General features: G+C 39.1%; 1 protein-coding gene across 1 annotated transcript in view; it reads right to left on the bottom strand.

Annotated features, from left to right (window-relative positions):
- The window catches only part of smpd3 (sphingomyelin phosphodiesterase 3), a 108986-nt gene that overhangs the window by 3814 nt on the left and 82634 nt on the right, over window positions 1-22538 (bottom strand). Inside the window, exons 5-9 of the mRNA XM_057836173.1 lie at window positions 15046-15121; window positions 8691-8852; window positions 8008-8097; window positions 2276-2339; window positions 1057-1225 (exon numbers count right to left, since the gene is read on the bottom strand). Of these exons, the coding sequence (XP_057692156.1) occupies window positions 1057-1225; window positions 2276-2339; window positions 8008-8097; window positions 8691-8852; window positions 15046-15121 (561 nt within the window). The remainder of the gene's footprint in view (window positions 1-1056; window positions 1226-2275; window positions 2340-8007; window positions 8098-8690; window positions 8853-15045; window positions 15122-22538) is intronic.

Below are 22538 nucleotides of genomic sequence, written 5' to 3'. Positions count from 1 at the left end.
AAAGTGAAGTCTAACTGTAACTGTAGTCTTGAAACAAATCTGAATAAGGAAAAACATTGCAATAAAATAATGCAAACTGGTTAAACTTGAGAGTAGCTGAGATCTGTCATGACAGAACATCGCTTCAATGATATCTGGCGCCATCTAGCGTCGTGAATGGGTATAACGTCTAGACCGGGAATATAAAACGACCTCCACTTTGTCAGTCTTATTTCAATGCAAAAAACACCTTCTCATATTCGGGCCAATATGGTATATTTATTATTCGAAATGGCTATGCTTTTTAGCTTGGAATCATTAATTGATGTGTGATATTTCGTTTAATTTTTTTGTTTTTTTTTTTAAATTATTCACTCGCATATTTTAAACTTCAAACCAAATTACATCACAATGAAAAAAGGTCATGGATATTTACCTCATAACTATCGCTTAATTGTATTTTTTTCGTTACTGTCACATTTCCCCCAATATTTTAGATGATAAATAATCGATCCAAAAAAAAAGAACAATTGAAAGAAAAAAAAAAAACGTTTAAAAGTGTAAATATATGAAAAAGAAAATCTCTACCACTCCTTGATGTCTGCGATTTCTGCATCGCGACCCTGTTATATTACCATGTTTTGCCCATAAAATCCCCCCAAAATCCAGCTGTGGCCATTCACAGCCGTGTCTTGACACTCAGTGATACGTACATGCTACATGGAGTTTTTGGACCGAATAGAGGGAAGTACGCAATAATATCTTGTTAAAGTCATGGCGTCTTCAATTTTGCTCTTTCATGCTCTCACCTCCAGAAAGGGTTTCGTTGTTATTAAAAAAATTTTTTTTTTTTTTTAAATTAAATGCCCTGCTGTTCAAAATGTTTCTTCCCCCAGAAAATTGAGATTTTAACCTTTCCAATGATGTATCACACATGCATATTGGACAATTTTGAAAGTTGGCCAAATTGGGGGTCTCGGAGCGGAACTTCATGTCACCTGAGTGTTTTCCGCCAAATATATATATAGGCCTACTGTATTTAACTCATATAAATGTAAAATTGTTCCTAAACCCTACCAATTTCCAGTCCTGTTGCAGACCCTCATCACTGTACATGATGTAGTCAATCCGGCGTCCATTGCCCTTCAGCGGAATGTTCCTTCCCTTTTGGTTGCTGGAGGGACATTGGCTTTTACTGGGAGGAAACACTAGGTACTCCTTTCTGCTTTCTTCGTTCTCCATCACTCTAAGGTGACATTGTATACATTATGAGAAATTTATAAACATTTAACGAACATTTACAACACAGGGGGACACAAAGTCAAAGATGGGATGCCCATCCAAACAAAAAAATATCATCATGGTAGAAAAGTTTGAGCAAAATCGAGCTGCTACTATGTCCACAGCCATTATTTTTTGGGTTTAATAAAAACAAAGACACACAACTGTAGTTGTTTTACAGCTTGACCGCCTAGAAAACAGGCAGCAAATTTGGATAGATGTCATTTCTTGATTTTTTTTTTTTTTTTTCGGAGTAAAACAGCTGAAAATAGTTCATTTTTAATCGGATGTATGATATTCTGCCAAACAATAAAATACAATAGTTATAGCTACAGTCTCTTTTTATTTATTATTATTATTATAAATATTATTATTTGGGTCACCTTGTATTTCAATCACTCAGTAAACTTAATTTTTAGGGCGCTTTATTATTAATTGCTTAATCAAAGTTAAAGTGCTATTAAATGATGAGCACGTCTCAAAATGAAAATGACTGCACTAATGTAATTTTATATGGAAAAAGCTAATTTTGCACTCAATCAACTTTTTTTTATTTTTTTAACTTAATAAATTTTTAATTGATTTTAATATTATAATTAATGATCATTTCTAGCTTTCTTGCAATGCGCTAGCTAATACATGTTGACAGAAGGTCAGAACGGTCACACGGCAACAAGAGAATAGAAAGCTGATGGATAGCATGCTCGCAGACTGCAAAAATCTACAGCTCATTCTGGGTGTGACATCATCTTCTGTTAGATTTTTTGGTGGGCACGGCCAAGGCAGCTGAGAAAGGAAGGATATAACTTTACTATAAAACCTTTTCTGTCACTTTTTGGGATGGAGTTGTGTCCAGAATGTACTCTACTATACATTTAAAGTCACTTGCTGTAGTATTTCATAGCACCTTTAATATACATTACACTGACACACAAACACCACCTGAACTCCTCTGGTCACCATCTTTTAATTTAATTGACAATTGGACAATGGCATGACAAAATATCTGACTTACTTTTGTAAACTTTCCGGTGAACTGACCTCATCGTCGTAAAGGCCACTGGGATCCAGCAATGTACCTTTTCAATGGTAATGGAGACATACGTTACATGCACTCTGTCACACATAACTAAAATACAATTCATTGCCAAGTACTCATCATTCCATTATACTGCATGACGTACACGCTCTGCCCACCCAGAGAAAACTGGATGTAGTACTAATGGCAGTCTGGGCACTGCGTATGGTATCCCATTCATATAATACTGATGTGTTCTAAGTTTTAACCTTTGCGTTGTTACCTCCTCTTTCACCTTTTAAAAAAAAAAAAAAAAAAATGAAATGAAATGTTGGTTTTGTTCCGAGGGGGCGCTACACACATTTACGCATATTTTGATTTTTTTTTTTTTTTTTTTTAATTACATTTTATCAAAGTTTTCACCAGTGTTCACCTGGCTGTCTAGTTTGGTGAGTTTTGAAGCATTCTGAGCAGGTCAAAGTAGGGCTCAAAGCGTCGGCGGGACAAAGAATGACTGCTAGGGGGCGCTACATAGTGTATTTGGAATTTGTCTTTATATGGTATCAAAGATTGCACCTGTCTTGCCTACCTGCCGATTTTGGTGCATTTTGAAACATTCTAAAGGGGTCAAATTGAGCTCTAAGGGGCTGCGGAACAAAGAATAACTATAATAATAATAATAAAAAAACCACAATAGGTTACCTGAAAAAAACTTTGTCACCTGCATGTCCATACTGTTCAGTTAAGGATGTGTTCTAAGTCAAATAAAATCAACTTTTATTTGTTTGGACCAAATCACAACAACAGTTATCTCAAGGAAAAAACAAAACATGATTTAAGGTGCAGTAGCCCTACACTGGATTTCGACCTACTTGAGCATTGTAGCCCCCTCCACCCCCCAGGTAAGACTAATGCCCACCCACAAAGGCATCCTGGTAACACCACAGATGATTAGTCTCTTTTAAATTAACCTTTGTGTGGTGTTCATATTGTAATTAAAAGGGAGGTGTTTGACCTACGTGAAGATGTCAATCGTTTGTGCTACGCTTGTGCTTGGTTGTGCTGCAAAAAGTTGCAGTTATTAAACATTGTTTTTTAGGTCATTCAGAGTTCACCCAACCCTCCCAACCCCCCCGATCTCCGGCGGGATGGAACCCCAGTGGTGTTATTTGTTTGTGCCTCGTTAGTGCTGGTTTGTGCTGTAAAAGGTTTTGTTTGATTGATATCAATTTATTGCGATGACATCACGTGCAGCCCTCCATCTACGGCAGATTGGAACCGTGATGATGCCATTGGTTTATGCTTCGTTAGTGCTGGTTTGTGCTGTAAAAAATTTGTTTGTGCCGCCATCGTTTTGCAGTTATTAAACATTGTTTTTATAGGTCATCCAGAGTTCACCCAGCCCCCCATTTACAGCTGAATGGAATCCCAGTGGTGACATTTGTTTATGCCTTATTAGTGCTGGTTTGTACTGTAAAAACATTTTGTTTGAACAGCTGCGGTTTTATAGATATTGATGTAATTTATGGTGATGACATCATACGCAGCCCCTATCTGTGCGGAATGGAACCGCGATGATGCCATTTGTTTGGGCTTCGTTAGTGCTGTAAAAAAATTTGTTTGCACAACCAACCAACTTCATCTGGTGGACCAAAATTGCTACAAATGTGGCTCTTTCAGGCTAAGTAAATCCCTTTAAAGCCATTTTACACTAAATCATGTGTCCCAAACGCCACCGACTCCTTTTTAAGCTGAAAGTTGAGATGGATTTGTAAATCCTCAAAAAAGGGCACCCCAAATCAAACGTTAGCATTGTGTATCTGTAAATAAAATGACAATTAGCAATATTTGTGTTTGAGTTTGGGGGGACTATAATGGTAATGGCTTTTTTTGTTCTGTAACGGTCTTTTTAACTGACCTTTCACAAACTCTGCCTCCTACACAGCCAATGACCAATCGTTAGTCCTAGAGACCATTGTTAAGGGAGCATGATTGACAAACTCTCGGATGCCCCATTGCCCAATTGATTGATTTGGGGGTTTAAAACGTAAACAAAAACAAAACTTAACAGTAGGCGTAACTCCCAGCTAAATGTCTCCAAAATAAACAAGCAAACAGACATGTTCTTTTAAGGTAAGATTAAAGTGCCGGTGACACAAAAAAACATGTTTATTTCCTATTACTCGTGGTATTTTATGCTCCTGGATGAAATGGACTGTTTGGATGTGTGTGGAAGCGATCGATATATTTATTCAATTTTTTTAATCCCGCGCTATGAAAATGAGAGACTTCTGGCCACGGACTCGGATTGAGTAAGAAAGCGAATGTTACGTCAGCGGACTAATCATCTCACAAGCCAGCCATTACTATCGTATGCAGAAGGACTGCTTATTCAGCTGATTTTGCCGATTAACTCATTTATTTTTAGATAAAGCCAGCCCAATGTACTGTAGGCTTTTGTTGCTACACCAGGAAGTGGTGTGAGGCTTTTTGGATTTCCAAAAGATCCTGAGGAATGGGCATAACAAGCCCGACAATCAAGAGACTACTGGACGGATGATTAAGTGAGTAAGCTATGTGTTTTGTGTTATGTCAAATACTGGGATCATGGCAAACATTTTAATAAGGACGTGGCTCGTATTTTGGGGGTGACAATGCTCCCTGTCCACCGACTGATGACTTTTCGCCAGCCGATGAGTGTCCTTGCTCGGGCAGCCATGCACTCCTCTACGGTTCTCGATTGTGTAGGGACTTCCACCCCTCTCTACAATCTTTGAGTGCCCGCCAAGAGAGCACTACCCTCGGCTTGAGCTCGGGGAGCCCCCCGCTCTTGTCTCCGGTTCTCGATTGTGTCCACACTTCCAGCCCCCTTGGTCCTCTTCGTGCTGTACTCGGCTTGGGCTTGGGCAGCCTCTCGCTCCGACGTAGGTTGGTTTGTCCACCGAGAATTTTCGGCGTTCATTCCCCTCTGTGGCCCGGCGAAAAGCACACACAGCCAAGGCCGATGCAGAAGGACGGGCCGAAACTTGCTCCCCGCAGGGGGCTGGCCGATAGGTGAAGACAATCATCCACGCTGCCGTGTAAGACAAGAGTCGGGGGAGTTTTGTGTGATTTTTCGTTTTCGAAAAGGCAAAGAAAAGACTTGGAAGAGCCGCTCGGTTCGGGTTAACATGTTGGCTAGCTGTCGCGCCTCCTGCTTTGTTTACGCTCTTTCCTCCGTCTCCGAAGCCGGGGCAGGGAAATGACAAAAACCTGACTTACTCCGCTGGCATAAAATAACGTTCGGGAGGTGCAAGAAGTCGGCAGTTTTTACCATTATGCATTAATTTCGCCCTGTCATACTGTATAAATGCATTTTTAATATTTCATATTCCATTTAGCACAAGACTATTATTTGTCATGAGCATACAATTTATCTAACAATTGGGGAAAAATACTTAGATAGAAATAATATCCTGTAAAAATATTGGAGTAGAGAGATGAAAACAATAACATTTTGCTGCTGTCTGTAGCATTTTTCTCATTCTGAATCTTCCATCTGCCGACGTCATCACCCAGCTTGATGTGCTAGAGCAGACATGTCCAAAATGCAGCAAATTTCATCCGGCCCTCAGCCCCTGTCATAAGATCAATAACGTCTGGCCTGCACACAGACTTAATAAATTGGTCAGCAGAACTGCTACCAGCATATGAAGTAGCTTGCACACTAAATACTGCTCCTCATTTACCCACTAAAAGGCAGCAGCACTCCAAGCAACATTACCCCGTGTGATCCTTGACTTCCAATTTTCTAAAATGGCAACAATCAACAACAAAAAAAGTTGACTGCGACGGCTGACGCTTCAAGGATAGGTGGAAATTGGACTATTTCTTCAATAAAATACGCAACAACTGTGTCTGCCTCATTTGCAAAGAGACAGTCGCTGCTTTTAAAGAATTCAATGTGAGGCAATATTACCAAACAAGACACGCTGACATGTACGACAAGATTACGGGGAAGATGCGCGGTGAGAAATTGAAGCAACTTTTGAAGCTAGTTTAATTTCACAGCAGCAGTATTTCGCAAGAGTCCGAGAGTCGAAAGAGAACGCCAGTTGCGAGATTGTTGAAATTATTAATTTAAAAAAATAATAATAAAGCAAATGTGACACACAGAATGGCTTGCTAAAATTTGCTTAAATATATTGTTCTGGGTAAAGGATGTCAGCCAAGGTCGGCCCCCCACATTTTTACCACACCAAATCTGGCCCCCTTTGCAAAAAGTTTGGACACCCCTGTGCTAGAGCCTTGTGATGACAGGCGAGGCCAAACAGTAGATTAACACTCATTTCTTGTCATCTTGCGCTTTGCCAAATTGTTGTATATAGTCAAATCGTCTCAAAATATGATTCACATAATAATGCTATTTAAGGTTTTTTTTCATCGTGTCACAGGCACTTTAAGCTAACACCAAAGGCTAACTAGCTCGTCTGCTTGCTTTAGTAGAGGCAAGAACATTCTTAAAACTGGATATCAAAGTTGTAGTTGCTGTTATTGAATATTATATCTCACTAGAATGTCATCATTATACCATCTATGTATAGCTGTTTCCTTAGCTAAAGTTAATTAACTTAATGTATTTGTTCATAGTTCGTTGTATAAGTGCGCTAATATTAAAGCGATGCTTTCTCTTCATCACTAGGACTGTCCTAGTAAGCGCCCATAATTTATTAGGGGCCGAGCACCAAGTGGTGCGAGAGCCCTATTGTAATGCAAAGGATTATAAATATATATATGATTTTTTTTTCATGGCAAATGAAAATGGACAATTTGAAGGCCTTAACATACTCGAAAGCTCACCGAAATTTGCGGATACATGTGGGTATAAATTTCAATAATATTGCGACCTTGTGAAAAACCGTCATAAAATGGCTCAACATCGCCGTCTTGAATTTTTCAAAAATGCCTCTCCACTTAGGTTTTTATAAACGTAGAGGAATGAAAATTGAAGAGTCTATACCTTGTGCAAAACTGCACCAAAAAGTCTAGACATATGTCCTAAACTCAACCAGAAATCGGGTATTTTGGATTGAGTGTGAAAAAATATGCAATTTTTATCGATTTACAGGGTGCACATTGAGTGATTTGGATCCCCCTCGAAATTGGTGAGATTGGTCATGAAACATTTGAAATCTAAACCGGGGCTGTGGGGTGCCAAAGTCAGCCTTTTTTGGCAAGTGCCAAATTCAGTAAATGACTAATAACTCCCTGATACAAGGTCTTTTTCATGTCTGTATGTATGTATGTATGTATGTCATTCTTCTGTCAATCTTTGTTGATTGATCCTCTTTATTTTTACCAAAACTTTCAAGAGACAATAGGCTGATCTGTTGTGCTGGTCCGTCACACAAAATCCACATCTTCATAAATGAGGCCCTGAGTGAACAAACACGCGCAGTGCTATCCCTGAAATACCGCTGGCCTAAATAACACTTCTTATCCAGACCTATTGGTTGCGATGCCACTAATGCCCATGCATCGCCACTGTAATCGGTTTAAATTTTAAATGTTCAAAGCATGCCGATTGAACCGCAAATCCACATTACAGTACACTTTGCCTGGTTTGTACAGTATTGTTTGTATGTTAGACGTATCCCATCGCACTGAGTTTCCAGCTTATAAGAGTAATGAGTGAGTGGCAAGGCCTGTTGTGTAGAGGCGTGTTTGTGTAAATGGGTGTGTGTAATTACCCAGAGCCCATGGTTTGTCCTCTCCTGGCCCCTGGCGACATGGGTCCTTGTATATAGAAAAAAGTGCATGCTGTTGTTCCAACTTGTCCTCTGAGTAAAGAAAATACAAAAACACATTTAGATAGACTTGAAGTGGAAGTCCAACATCAGCTACATCCTGAAAAACGGCCAGAGAGGATTGACTTTTTGTGGTTAGTCAGGAAGCAGTTAGCCACAGGAGCCGTATACTGTCGCTATGTATGACCAAAAATATTTAGATTAACACTTTTGAATTTTTATAGACGAACCCATTTTCGTATTGGTCGACTAAAACTATATTAAAACTTTGAAAAGATGAAAATTAAAAGCGCTGACAAAAACAACACTGGGTTCTGATCCTCAGCTATCCAGGTAGGTCGCGCTGTGTTTAGGTCTATTGCTCCTCCGATTAAAGAGGAGCCACGTGAGGTAGCTCAAGCATCCTAGTTACGATGTCGCGCGGACACCTCTCTAAATATATCTTTCAGGTACGTCACACTTGGAGGAAGCCCTGTGGACGCCCTGGGGAGACTGTCTCCCGGCTGGCCTGGGAATGCCTCATAAAACATTAAGTCTCTTTGGAGAGGGAAGTCTGGGCTTCCTTGCTGAAGCTGCTACCTCACATTAAGCGGAATAAGACTGATGGGATGGATAACATACTGTACCTGAAGAGCAATTGTCAAAGTTGAGGTCACCCAGAAGGACATCAAAGGCCACAATGTCTTCGAGAACTTTCTCCCCTTCGGGATGATGTGATGAAGCTTGACGGAACTCTGCGCCCCACTGGAGCAGCAAGTCTAGCTGTTCACATCGCACAGAAGCATCACCTGGCAGACAATAAAGTGTAAAGTGTAAGCTACCGGCTGTTAATAGGAAAGAAAAAAAATAGTAACCTTTTACAGTCCTATGATTTCGACGAAATTCTGTACTTCAGTATAATTCAAACATAATATTTACTGTAATTGTAATCAATAGACAAGATATTCGGAGTGTTCCCGGTCAAACACACTTGCATCTAACCTTTAAACCAGTATTTTCGAAAATGGTTGAATGGATATTTAGGTCAAATGAATCTTTTCATGCACAATTTTAAATGTTTTATTACATTCATATTGTACAATGATCTCAAACGTGCGGCCCAGGGGCCAATTGCGGCCTGCAGGACAATATTTTGCGTCCCTCATTTGACATCCAATTGGGTGTCTGTGTTGCCCACATGTATTTTCTAAAGGGCAATAACAAACATATTGAAATAATTTAAATATGAAGGACCCATTTTGAGTGAAAAAAAATCAATTCTTTAAATACAAGTAGTCTCGGAGTTACGATTTCGACGTACTTATTTCAAATTACGTGATTTCGACTTTACGACGGTGGAGTCTCACCCGCCATTTTGTCTCCAGCCGTTTTTCTGTTTGTTTGTTTTTTGTCGCATAACCGTGTACAGTGTGTGTTTGAGCTCTGCATTTTCCTCAGTAAGTTTAATGAAATTGAGCGCACACCCAATCAGGTCGCTTTCTGTTTTCTACTAAGAAAGTAGAGTGCGATGCAGCAAGCAACGATGTAGCATAAGCAGCTCGATCTCGTCTAAGTTGGTAAAATCAAGCTAAATAGGCTAAATAAGCTTCACAAGACACATCAACTTATCTGTTTGTTCACTAGCAGGCCAAAGTGTTTTACGGTGTGTCTCTGGTTTAAAAGTAAAACTACAGTAAACAAGAACTTTTTCACCTTCCACCAGCATTGATGGTAAGTACAGTAATTTTTTTTTTTTTACACAATTTTATTAATGGTGCTACTTATATAGCGCTTTTCACTATCTCACCATCCACCTACTGGTGACACAGCACCAGGAGCAACGTGGGGTTCAGTGTCTTGCTCAAGGACACTTAGATGAGTTCATCAGGGCAGAGAATCGAACCCATAACCTCTGGGTTGGAGGACAATTACTCTACCACTGAGCCACGCCACCCCAATGTGACATATGTTTTTTGCATGTTATCTTTAGGTTTAGGAGGCATTTTTAGGAGTAGTTAAAGGGTTCATTCCGACTTACGCAGAAATTCGGGTTACGTCGCCAGCGTAGGGATGGAACTCGTTTGTAACCCGGGGACTACCTGTAGTTATAAATAATAATAACTAAAATAATAATAATAATAATTTGTTAAAATTATTAACATTTCTAAAAATAAAAAAATTAAAAATAATTTAAAAAGCACAATGCATTTAATGCATTTTATCATAAAGTCATTTTTAGAATTAATATTTTTTATTAAAAAAAAAATATATATATATATATATATATATATATATATATATACAGTGCTGTCCAAAAGTATTGCCACCCCTGCTGTCTTCAAGAAGACAAGAATCATATAACACTTGCTAAGTCTTCAGTTGAAGATGAATGCACTGAGCTAGTTATGTTCGAAAGTTACACTGGTGGCCAAATGTATTGGCACCCCTGCAATTCTGTCAGATAATACTCAATTTCTCCCAGAAAATGATTGCAGTTACAAATGGTTTGGTAGGAATATCTTCATTTATTTTTCTTGCAATGAAAAAACACATAAGAGAATGAAAAAAAAAAAATCATTATCATTTTTCTCAAAACTCCAAAAATGAGCCTTACAAAAGTATTGGCACCCTTTGAAAATCATGTGATGCTTCCCTAATTTGTGTAATTAGCAGCACCTGTTACTTATCTGTGGCACATAAAGGGTGATGGCAATAACTAAATCACACTTGCAGCCAGTTAAAATGGATTAAAGTTAACTCACCCTCTGTTCTGCGTCAGCGTGTGTACCACATTGAGCATGGAGAAAAGGAAGAAGACCAAAGAACTGTCTGAGGACTTGAGAAGCAAAATTGTGAGGGAGCATGGGCAATCTTAAGGCTACAAGTCCATCTCCAAAGACCTGAATGTTCCTGTGTCTACCGTGTGCAGTGTCATCAGTAAGTGTAAAGCCCACGGCACTGTGGCTAACCTCCCTAGATGTGGACGGAAAAGAGAAATTGACGACAGATTTCAACGAAAGATTGGCAGATGGTGGATAAGGAACCTCAACTAACATCCAAACAAGTTCAAGCTCTCCTGCAGTCCAGGAGTACAACAGTGTCAACTCGTACGTTGGCGTCTGAATAAAAAGGGACTCTATGGTAGGACACTCAGGAAGACTCCACTTCTGACCCAGAGACATAAAAAACCTGGCTGGAGTTCGCCAAAACCTACCCGAGAAAGCCAAAAACGTTTTGGACAAATGTTCTCTGGTCAGATGAGACAAAAGTAGAGCTTTTTGGGAAAAAGCATCAACATAGAGTTTACAGGAGAAAAAAACAAGGCCTTCAAAGAAAAGAACACGGTCCCCACAGTCAAACATGGCGGAGGTTCCCTGATCTTTTGGGGTTGCTTTCCTACCTCTGGCATTGGACTGCTTGACCGTGTGCATGGCATTATGAAGTCTGAAGACGACCAACAATTTTTCAGCATGTGGTAGGCTCTAGTGTGAGAAAGCTGGGTCTCCCTCAGAGGTTATGGGTCTTCCAGCAGGATAATGACCTAAAACATACTTCAAAAAGCACTAGAAAATGGTTTGAGAAAAAGCACTGGAGACTTTTAAAGGGGCCAGCAATGAGTCCAGACCTGAATCCCATAGAACACCCTGTAGAGAGATCTGAAAATGGTAGTTTGGAGAAGGCACCCTTCAAACCTCAGAGACTTGGAGCAGTTGGCCAAAGAAGAATGGTCTAAAATTCCAGCAGAGCATTGTAAAAATCTCATTGATGGATACAGGAAGCGGTTGTTCGCAGTTATTTTGTCTAGAGCTTGTGCTACCAAGTATTAGGCTGAGGGTGCTAATATTTTTGTCAGGCCCATTTTTGGAGTTTTGTGTAAAATGATAATGATTTAATTTTTTCTCCATTTTGTGTTTTTTCATTGCAAGCAAAATAAATGAAGATATTACTACCAAAGCATTTGTAATTGCAACCATTTCTGGGAGATATTGAGCATTATCTGAGAGAATTGCAGGGGTACCAATACTTTTGGCCAGCACTGTATAATTTAATGACAGTGCATCTAACACCTTTTAATGTTATGTCATTTTTAGAATTATTTTGTTGAATTTGACTTCATACCCACACATCAGAAATTACATGCAGTTCTCAGCTCCATGTGCTGCGAGGTGCTGAAATGCCAGATATAAACGAAGAAGATGGTGCGATGTAGTTGGACGTCGGTTGGTGTTAGACATGTGATTTAAACTGTTAAAATGAATCAAAACAGTTCCTTCCAAAAACACAAAATCTTAGCAAAAGTAGCCAAATTTGATCAACCCGTCCAATAATTTCCCCCCGTTGAAGGTGTGACTGAGAATGAATGGTTTTGTGTCTCTGTATGTCCCGTAATTGACAAACAATTGAACTCGAGTTGATTTGAGCCTCTGAATGAATTTATGAATTTAGGGATTGAGTTCAATGGTGTTACACTTAGAAGTTGTTCGTGATTATTTGAAAAGAATTACTTCTGAAACTAAAAATTTGTATGTTAAGTTGAATACAATTGAACCGTACTTCATAAATGCATTATTGTGGGTTTTTTGAAAATTTTATTCAGTACCAGTGGTGGTACTCATGCCACACTTTCACACAGTTCCATGACATTTAATGCCAATTAAATCCAACACAGTACTGTTGAAAGAGTAGCAAATTATTTTGTGTCAAATACAAGACAATTTTTCTGTCCAAACCTCTTCATTCAGACTTCTTTACATATGTGGTAATAAAGCAGCTCAATCATGATGTGTCAACATGCATGATTTAATATTATATGACATACTCTGCTGGTATTGTAAAAAAGTATTGGCACCCCTGCAATTCTGTCAGATAATGCTAAATTTCTCCCAGAAAATGATTCAATTACATATGCTTTGGTTGTAATATCTTCATTTATTTTGCTTGCAATGAACAAACACAAAAGAGAATGAAAAAAAAAAAAAATCTTTTTCATGATTTTACGCTAAACTCCAAAAATGGGATGGACAAAAGTATTGGCACCCTCAGCCTAAGGTAGCACAACCTTTAGATAAAAATAACTGCGGACAACCGCTTCCGGAATCCATCAATGAAATTCTTACAATGTTCTGCTGGAATTTTAGACCATTCTTCTTTGGCCAACTGCTCCAAGTCTCTGAGATTTGAAGGGTGGCTTCTCCAAACTGCTATTTTCAGATCTCTCCACAGGAGTTCTATGGGATTCAGGTCTGGACTCATTGCTGGCCACTTTAGAAGTCCCCAGTGCTTTCTCTCAAACCATTTTCTCGTGCTTTTTGAAGTGTGTTTTGGGTCATTGTCCTGCTGGAAGACCCATGACCACTGAGAGTGACCCAGCTTTCTCACACTGGGCCCTTCATTATGCTGCAAAATTTGTTGCTAGTCTTCAGACTTCACAATGCCATGCACACGCTTATGCAGTCCAGTGCCAGAGGCAGCGAAGCAACCCCAAAACATCACCACCATGTTTGACTGTGGGGACCGTGTTCTTTTCTTTGAAGGCCTTGTTTTTTCCCCCCTGTAAACTCTATGTTGATGCATTTTCCCCAAAAGCTCTACTTTTCTCTCATCTGACCAGAGAAAATTCTTCCAAAACATTTTTGGCTTTCTCAGGTAAATTTTGGCAAACTCCAGCCTGACTTTATAGGTCTCTGGGTCAGAAGTGAGGTCTTTCTGGGTGTCCTACCAGAGAGTCCCTTTTCATTCAGACATAGTACGGGTTGACACTGTTGTACCCTCGGACTGCAGGACAGCTTGAACTTGTGTGGATGTTAGTCAAGGTTTTTTATCCGCCATCCGCACAAACTTTCGTTGAAATCTCTCGTTAATTTTTCTTTTCTGTCCACATCTAGGGAGGTTAGCCAAAGTGCCATGGGCTTTACACTTATTGATGACACTGCGCATGGTAGACACAGGAACATTCAGGTCTTTGGATAATGTAGACTTGTAGTCTTGAGATTGCCCATGCTTCCTCACATTTCTGCTTCTCAAGTCCTCAGACAGTTCTTTGGTCTTCTTTCATTTCTCTATGCTCAATGTGGTACACACAAGGACACAGGTTGCGTCAACTTTAATCTATTTTAACTGGTTGCACGTGTGATTTAGTTATTGTCATGAAACCTGTTATGTGCCACAGGTAAGTAACAGGTGCTGTTAATTACACAAATTAGAGAAGCATCATATGATTTTTCAAAGGGTGCCAATACTTTTGTCTGGCCCATTTTTTGAGTTTTGGGTAAAATGATAATGATTTATGTTTTTTCCATTCTCTTTTGTGTTTTTTCGCTGCAAGCAAAATAAATGAAGATATTACTACCAAAGCATTTGTAATTGCAATCGTTTTCTGGGAGAAATTGAGCATTATCTGACAGAATTGCATGGGGTGCCAATACATTTGGCCACCAGTGTAACTTTCGAGCATTCATCTGTGCATTCATCTTCAACTGAAGACTTAGCAAGTGTTATAGGATTCTTGTCTTCTTGGAGACAATTATATTTGATGCTGTCTTTACCCCTGCTAGTTGTATTTTAGCCCCATTCCTTCTCTCCCCCCAAATGACTTTATGTGGATCTATCTTTAGTAACCACCCTGGTAGTGCTATGTTTAGACCTGCGAGGAGCGTAGGAGGAGCTCGAAATATCAGGCAAGGGTGGAAGACATGTCTCGAGTAAAAAATGAGGGAGCCATTGACCAGAGCTTTAAATAGGGTTGTGACGCTCTAAACAGCATGAGCCAGTCACCATGGGAACTGCGAGAGGAAAACGCAGCAATTTCAGTGGACAAATTCATGCAGCTTTCTGGACGTACCGCCGCATACGGAACTGATATTGTGGAGTTTAGCTCAAATCCATACATAACAAATAGAAACAAGGCCTTGCACTGAACAATACAAGGTGAAATTTAGCTGTATTCAAGCCAGTGAGTAATGTTTTGACAGCTGTAGACCATAAAGTACTGTGTAATTGTACCTTCTATGGCATGGAGGTGGGTACTTGTGAGGTAGCCCACAATCCTTTGCTCTTGGTGGTTGGTGCCCACATGAACCTGGAGACAGAAATATGACAATATGAGAGAAAGAAAGAGCCACCCCATCGAGAATTACTAAAGCATTTTGGTCCAGTAAAATCACACGTAGATAATGAAAGGTGTAGAAATACATTTACAGTATTCAGCATATGATTATGTATAATCATGCATATTCATTGTTTGATTTTTTGTCTTCATTAGGACATACAGTGTATCACAAGTGAGTACGCCCCTCGCATTTCTGCCGATATTTAAGTATATCTTCTCATGGGACAACACTGACAAAATGACACTTTGACACAATGAAAAGTCCGTGTGCAGCTTATATAAAAGAATTAATTTATTTTCCCCTCAAAATAACTCAAAATATAGCCATTAATATCGAAACCCCTGGCAACAAAAGTGAGTGCACCTCTTAGAAACTACGTACATCTCTAAATGTCCAAATTGAGTACTGCTTGTCATTTTCCCTCCAAAATGTCATGTGACTCATTACAGGAGTGCTGTCAGCTTTGCTGCAGAGATTGAAGAGGTGGGGGGTCAGCCTGTTTGTGCTCAGACCATACACCGCACTCTACATCAAATTGGTGTGCATGGCTGTCACCCGAGGAGGGAGCCTCTTCTGAAGACGGTACACAAGATAGCCCACCCGTCTCATCAGACCATAGGACATGGTTCCAGTCGTCCATGTGCTTTGTTGACTTGTCTTCAGCAAACTGTTTGCGGGCTTTCTTGTCACTCGTGACATTCTGCGCCTCCCTACTACTCGGCTCACCATTGTGTCTCCAGTCTCCATGCAGGCTTGCACACATGGTAACAATTGTTTTTCTTGCCCAGAGAGAATATGCAATGTTGCTTTAGTTTTTAAACGTCTGTGCTGAGTGATCATCTCACACTATATGTAACTCATAGCGTTAGCATAACATTCAACCCGCTACTTTTTCCCTCATTTTGAATCCTGCGGCCAGTCCAGTGTGGCTTATTTGTTGATGAATTTGGGTTGATCGATAACACTCTATTTGACAGCGGCATCATAAGACTGTCATAAGACTGTCATAATTATGACATGGCACCGATGTTCCCTCTAAATTTTCATGTGTCTGAGCAGACACACAAGCTCCCTGAGCACACTGTGGACCATGGTGAGCAACTTCAGATGTGTGCACAGCGGCCACATGCCACTATCATGCCTATCCAAAAACTTGGATCATTGCAAGTTACATGGCTACTAAAAGAATGAAATTATAGCAGCAATTTTCATTACCGTATTGGCCCGAATATAAGACGGTGTTTTTCTGAATTGAAATAAGACTGAAAAAGTGGGAGTCGTCTCATATTCGGGGTCTAGACATTATACCCATTCACGACACTAGATGGCGCCAGATATCATTGACGCGAATGCTGAACTTGAGGAGTAATGTTCTGTCATGACAGATTTCAGCTACTCTGAAGTTTAACCAGTTTGCATTATTTTATTGCAACGTTTTTCCTTATTCAGATTTGATTCAAGACTACAGTTACAGTTAGACCTCACTTTAATGGTTAATGCAGTTATTGCAATTTTGTTGTTTTATCACAATAGATTGGTTTATTTACATTTCAAAAACCAGAAGCCATTCATTTACGAATGTGATTGCACTTTAGGTTATACAGTATATTTAAATTTTCAGATATTAAGATTTGAATGAGGCAAAATAGCATGTTTTTTTTCTCTCAAATATATTGTTATAATCATTTGTTTCAGATGTACTGTAAATATTTTCTGTATAAAAATTAAATTTGGCTTTCTAATTTGTAAAGTCTTTTTTCAAACTTGAGTCTTGAAAAAGAGGGGTTCGTCTTATAATCAGGGCCGTCTTATATTCGGGCCAATATGGTAGTTTACTTTCAATACAAGTGATTTGGCCCACTGAAAATGAAAATGAAATGAAAATGTGGCATGGGTGAAATAATAAATAAAACATAATGAACAACCACAATGGGAGTATACAGTAGTACATCAAACTCCCACGTTAAAACTGTTCAGACAATAAGGACACTCAAGATTCCTATTCTCCATGTCAGAGTGGCTATACTGCAAAAACACACCTCCTTAAAACTAGTTAAATTCCCTTGCTTTCATTGTAAATCTGCTAGAAATAAGTGAAATGATCTGCCCGTGCTTCAAGTAAATTTTACTCAGATTTCTTGAAATAAGAAAAATATCTGAAAATCAGCTTCAAAGACCTTTTTTAAGCAATAAATAATAATGTTATCTTTAAAAAGCTTTGGAAGGTCAGAAATGTTCTTTAATTGTTGAATAGATATTGTTCAAAACATTATTTGAAAGCAAATTTTTCTAGACACTTGTCGCTCATTGAGTTACGCTGCAAAATGTTACAGAAAACAATTTTGTTGGTCTAATTATATCAGTTCTAAAATTAGGTAATAATTAATGATGTAGCGATTGCAAAGATTGGCAGCGGAATGTTGCTTCAGTAAATCAGCAAAAGAGTCAAGCGTTCTTTTTTGCACCAATAGGAGCGTCGCGTTGCCGTATCGAACGCACAAATAGGAGTGTCGCGCAGACACATCATTGCGGCCCTAACAGACAGTAGTCCTATTGACGCTACATTACGTTTCTGTTTAATTTTATTTTGTGTGCTGCATATATTTTCCAGCGTGCTGAGTATGTGCAAGCTGTGCGCGATTGCGCACGCGCGCAGCTTAGAGGAAACATTGCATGGCACTGTCATGGGCATTAATGAATGCTTATGACAGATGCCATTGAGTGTCATCCGGCAAATTCTGCCACTAACTCCATTTATGTACAGCTCAGATCTTTCACATCCATTCAAAAGTGAGATAATTTGCCGGATGACACTAAATGACATCTATTCTGTCATAAGCATTCATTAACGCCCATAACAGTGTCATGTCATAGTTATGACGGTCTTATGACGCTGCTGTCAAATAGAGTGTTACCGGTTAATAATTTTTTGGTGTAAATATCCCATAATACAGTGAGGACAGCTGCATTTTATAGTCCAGTGCAGCTTATCAAAGAACAAATGCCTATAGTCAGGTGCGCTTTATAGTCTGAAAATTACGGTATATACAGTACATATATGATCCCACATTTCTAAAGCAAGTAAAAGTACAAAAGTACAAAGTAAAAGTACAAAACTACTTTTACTTGGGTAATTTTCGTAGATACTTGTACTTTTTACTTAAAGCAACACTTATTGACTTTTTAGTTTTAGTCGATTTTAGTGACGCCGGTGGACAAAAGCAGTAATGTTTTGACTTAAGGAAGACTGCTTTTCCCATTAGGAAGAGGGCTGCGTTTCCCATGAGGACCAGCGCACACCTGCATAGTGTCGTAAAATCATGATTAGAATTGGGCATCGATGGGACCTGGTTCTAACACTCCGATGCTCCCGGAGCCGTTCGAATTTAAAAATTTTGATTCCATGTCTTGATGCCCTGACCGCCCGGCGGAAAAAAATGCTGCCTAAAATCACAAAGAAGAAGCCACAAGAAGCGCGTGTTTGTGCATTGCAACTTGATTGCAACCATGGAAACGGTGCGGCGGTGCTCAAAAGTATGGCTCAACTATACAAAATAAAAGGCCAGTCAGCTCAGTGCAACATTTGCAGCACAACTTTATCATGCAAAGTTGGCTGCACGACTAATATGATAAACCCCTCCCGCTTCATGGAAAACAAGTGCCGAGTAGCATAGCTGAGTGTCGCGCCGGTCCTCTAACCAGTCAGAACCAGGAAAGTAAAACAATAAATTACGCCTGTCTTCTGCTGTTCCCGTGATCCGACCCCGGATTAAGCAGTAGATGATGGATGGATGGATGGATGGATGGATGGATGGATGGATGGATGGATGGATGGATGGATGGATGGATGGAATAGTACGAGAATAAGTCTTATTATTAAGTAGGGCTATGGTCAATATCATATGTATATAGAAATAGATGCGAATTGACAGAGTCGGCGGCGTTAGCACATGTATAGAGGACTCGATGCAAAATGACAGACTCGCTGCCGTTAGTAAACAGCCACCATCTTAAAGCAGTAGACGCCTATGTTAAAATCAACAGTATTAAAAGATCTTTAAATTATAATCAGTAGAAGAATTTATACTAATGCTTCGTCGTAGCTTCCAGCTCAGGTGAATGTATGGAAAAAGAATGTGTGTAAATGTTTTCTCCTTGTGCTTTTGAAAAATAAACATCTTTGTGAAAGTGCACTCCTGTGGAAAGAAACTTGTAAGAAGTTCATCTAATTCATGAAGTACATATTAATTCTATAATTAATAAATAATAAAAATAATAAATAGTAAAATAATAATAATAATAAATAATAATTAATTCTAAATTCATATGATTAGAAAAAAAATATTGAGGTGTAAAGACATTAATATAAACTAATAATTTTTTAAACTATATTTTTTTTTACCCCGCCTCTTTTTTTGGGACCCTGCCTCTTAAAAGAATCAGAATTGAAAATCGTTCGGAACCGGAATCGGAACATGGAATCGGAATCTTTCAATTTCAACCAACCATAATCATGATGGTCGCATGCAGATGGATTAAACAACATTTCTGTTTCCAGCTGCTGTGTGAAGGATGAAAAGTAATAGGTAATTAATCCAGTTGTAGTTAAACAATAGCATATGATGGTTAGCAACCGTGTGGCTTAGTGCGGCTAAACTGAACTCGTCAGCGTTGATTAGTCCGGGTGGGGTGGGGCATCACGCCAGCGAGTTAAAGCCGGCCAATGTTCGTTCTGTATATGACAGAAAACACGGACAAGACTGAAAAAGCAGTTTCTGCTCTTGCACTCCTCTTTAAAATGAACTTCTGTATTTTAAGGCAAAAGAACTGTTGTGTTTGATAGAACAATATGTCTATATGCTGCCATAGCAGATTCATGGCGCATTAAGCCACCGAAATATTTTTAATTTGTCTGTTTTACCCTGGAAACCCCCGTATACGGACGTCGCGAAATCGCTTTTGTTTCAACCTAGCCATAAAAAAAGGTAAATAGTTATATTTATTATTCGAAATGTCTGTCATTTTTGGCTTAGAATCATTTATTGATGTGTAACATTTTCGTTAAAAAAAAAAAAAAAAAACTAAAAAATTATTCATTCGTGTATTTTAAACTTTTAAACAAATTATGTCACAATGAAAAAAATGTCTGTAAATAAGTCACAGATATTTACCTCATAACTATGGCTTAATTTTATTTTTTTGTTACTGTCGTTTTTTCCCCTGATACAGTATGTTGGATGATAAATAATCAGTCCAAACAAAGAAAAATTGAAAAAAAAAAAAAAAAAAAAAAAAAAAAGAACGTTTAAAAGGGTAAATATATGATATATGACTCCTTGTTATATTACAGTGTTTCACTCATAAAATCCCCCCAAAATCCGGCTGTGGCCATCAGGGGTCGCGTTAACCGAATATTTTCCGTCGTTGACCGGTTTTTTTAAAACGGTGACGGAAAAAACTGAAGTCCGTCCGTCATTTTGACAGGTTACAATTCACACCCCAGACCACAGGGTGGCGAGTGAGCATATTAATTAGCTATTGTCTCTCTTAATGCATGACGTTGTTGGCTATTCTGTCAGAATATTGTAGCGTCACCGGGGTCTGGCGGCGGCACCGTGATTGACACATCAACGCGAGGTTCTTATTGGTGCACCCGGTGTGCCAGCGCGTCATCCAATTGGTGGACTAGATTGCCGCCTGTGTATAGACCCCAATCACATGACGTCACAACTCCGCGCCCCTGACTGGAGCCGCCATATTGTCCGTCAGCTCGTAGTGTTTACACATTACCGCTACGTACATGCCTCCTATTACGGCGTGTTTTTCTGCTCGTTAACATTAATAATCAAAATGGTGAAGGCGTGTGTGGCGGTTGGTTGCAGTAACAGAGAAGATAGACGGAGAGACTTGAAGTTCTACCGTATTCTGAGAGACCCGAAGAGGAGAGCGAGATGGACTGCTGTAATTCGACAAGAAATCTGGGCACCAAACGATCACCACAGACTATGTTTTAGTCATTTTATATCTGGTAAGATGCATTTAATATGTATTTAGAAGATTTTGGGCTGACAACCACAATTAAGATCATTGTGTGACGTTGGTGATTGGGGTCTATATAGTTGCCTCTTTTTCTTTGGGGGTGGAGTTGTTGTTTTGTTGGTGTTGTTGGCGGTAAGCAGAGTAAAAAGAGGGAGAAAAATACCACGACTTCCGTGTCTAATTTTTCGCCGCCAAGCAAGCGTTACAATATTAATTAAAAATGAATGAAAACTAAATACTATTGAATATGTCATCATTATCATTTTAAAAATTTAAGTGATGGGTAAAAATAGATTATGACCGGATTTTTATGACCCTGTCAGTCAAAATGACAGACAACGAAAATGTCTAGCGCAACCTCTGGTGGCCATTCACATCTGTGTCTTTACACTCGATGATACATGCTACATGGAGTCTTTGGATCGAAACAAGGTAAGTTCGCCATAATATCTATCTATAATACCCCCCTGTTCAAAAATTTTCTTCCCCCAGAAAATTGAGATTTTAAGCCTTCCAATGATGTATCACAAATGCGTATAGGACAATTTTAAAAATTGGCCAAATTGGGGGTCTCAGAGCGGAACTTCAAGTCACCTGAGTGTTTTCCGCCATATCCTGATAGCCGCCCTTTCTTTTTGACGTATGCCGTAAAGCAGTCAGCACGTTTGTAGTTTTTTTTTGTGTGTAGCAGGGTTCCTGCCACCCTCCTGAAAGTTAATTAGTGCAGGTGAAAGCGATACAGACCCCCTCAAGATATAAAAGAAGTGTCATTCAACTAGTTGTCAGTTGACATGTCATCACAAATGTTATGAAAATATTTTATAAAGGTTGAAAAGTTACCTAGTGTTCCTTTAGGTATTTTCCCCCTCTGGATCTGTACTTTTACTTAAGTAAAAATGGTGAGTACTTCATGCATCACTTATGAATGGTGTCTGTAGGTCAAACAGTTTTGGCTGGGCGGCAAACAGCATTAGAAAAAAAGGTATATTACAGATGGCAGTTTTTGCATTACATGCAAAACTACCATCAATCAGTATTGCTTTACAACTTTCCTAAAAAAAAAATATATATATTTTTTTTTTAAATAATAAAAAAAAACTAAACTAAACCATTGAAAATGTTACCATTGCTCTAAATAACAAATAAAGAAAGGTCAGATGGGGGGGGGGGGGGGGGGGGTCTTAAAGAAAAAGTATAGTCTCGCTTGTCTTTTGAAGTTATGGAATAATTAGATTTCTTTTCATATATCTCATCAGAGGGTATTCAAAAGGCAGAAGTAAAATGTGATATGAGCCACAACGTCACACAAGAAGCCAAATGAAGCTGATTTACAAAAGCTTCATCAGC

Source organism: Corythoichthys intestinalis, chromosome 5 (genome assembly GCF_030265065.1).
Source record: "Corythoichthys intestinalis isolate RoL2023-P3 chromosome 5, ASM3026506v1, whole genome shotgun sequence".
Taxonomy (NCBI): Eukaryota; Metazoa; Chordata; class Actinopteri; order Syngnathiformes; family Syngnathidae; genus Corythoichthys; species Corythoichthys intestinalis.
The sequence above is the reverse complement of the archived record's forward strand: the minus strand, read 5'-3'. Positions and strand labels throughout refer to the sequence as shown.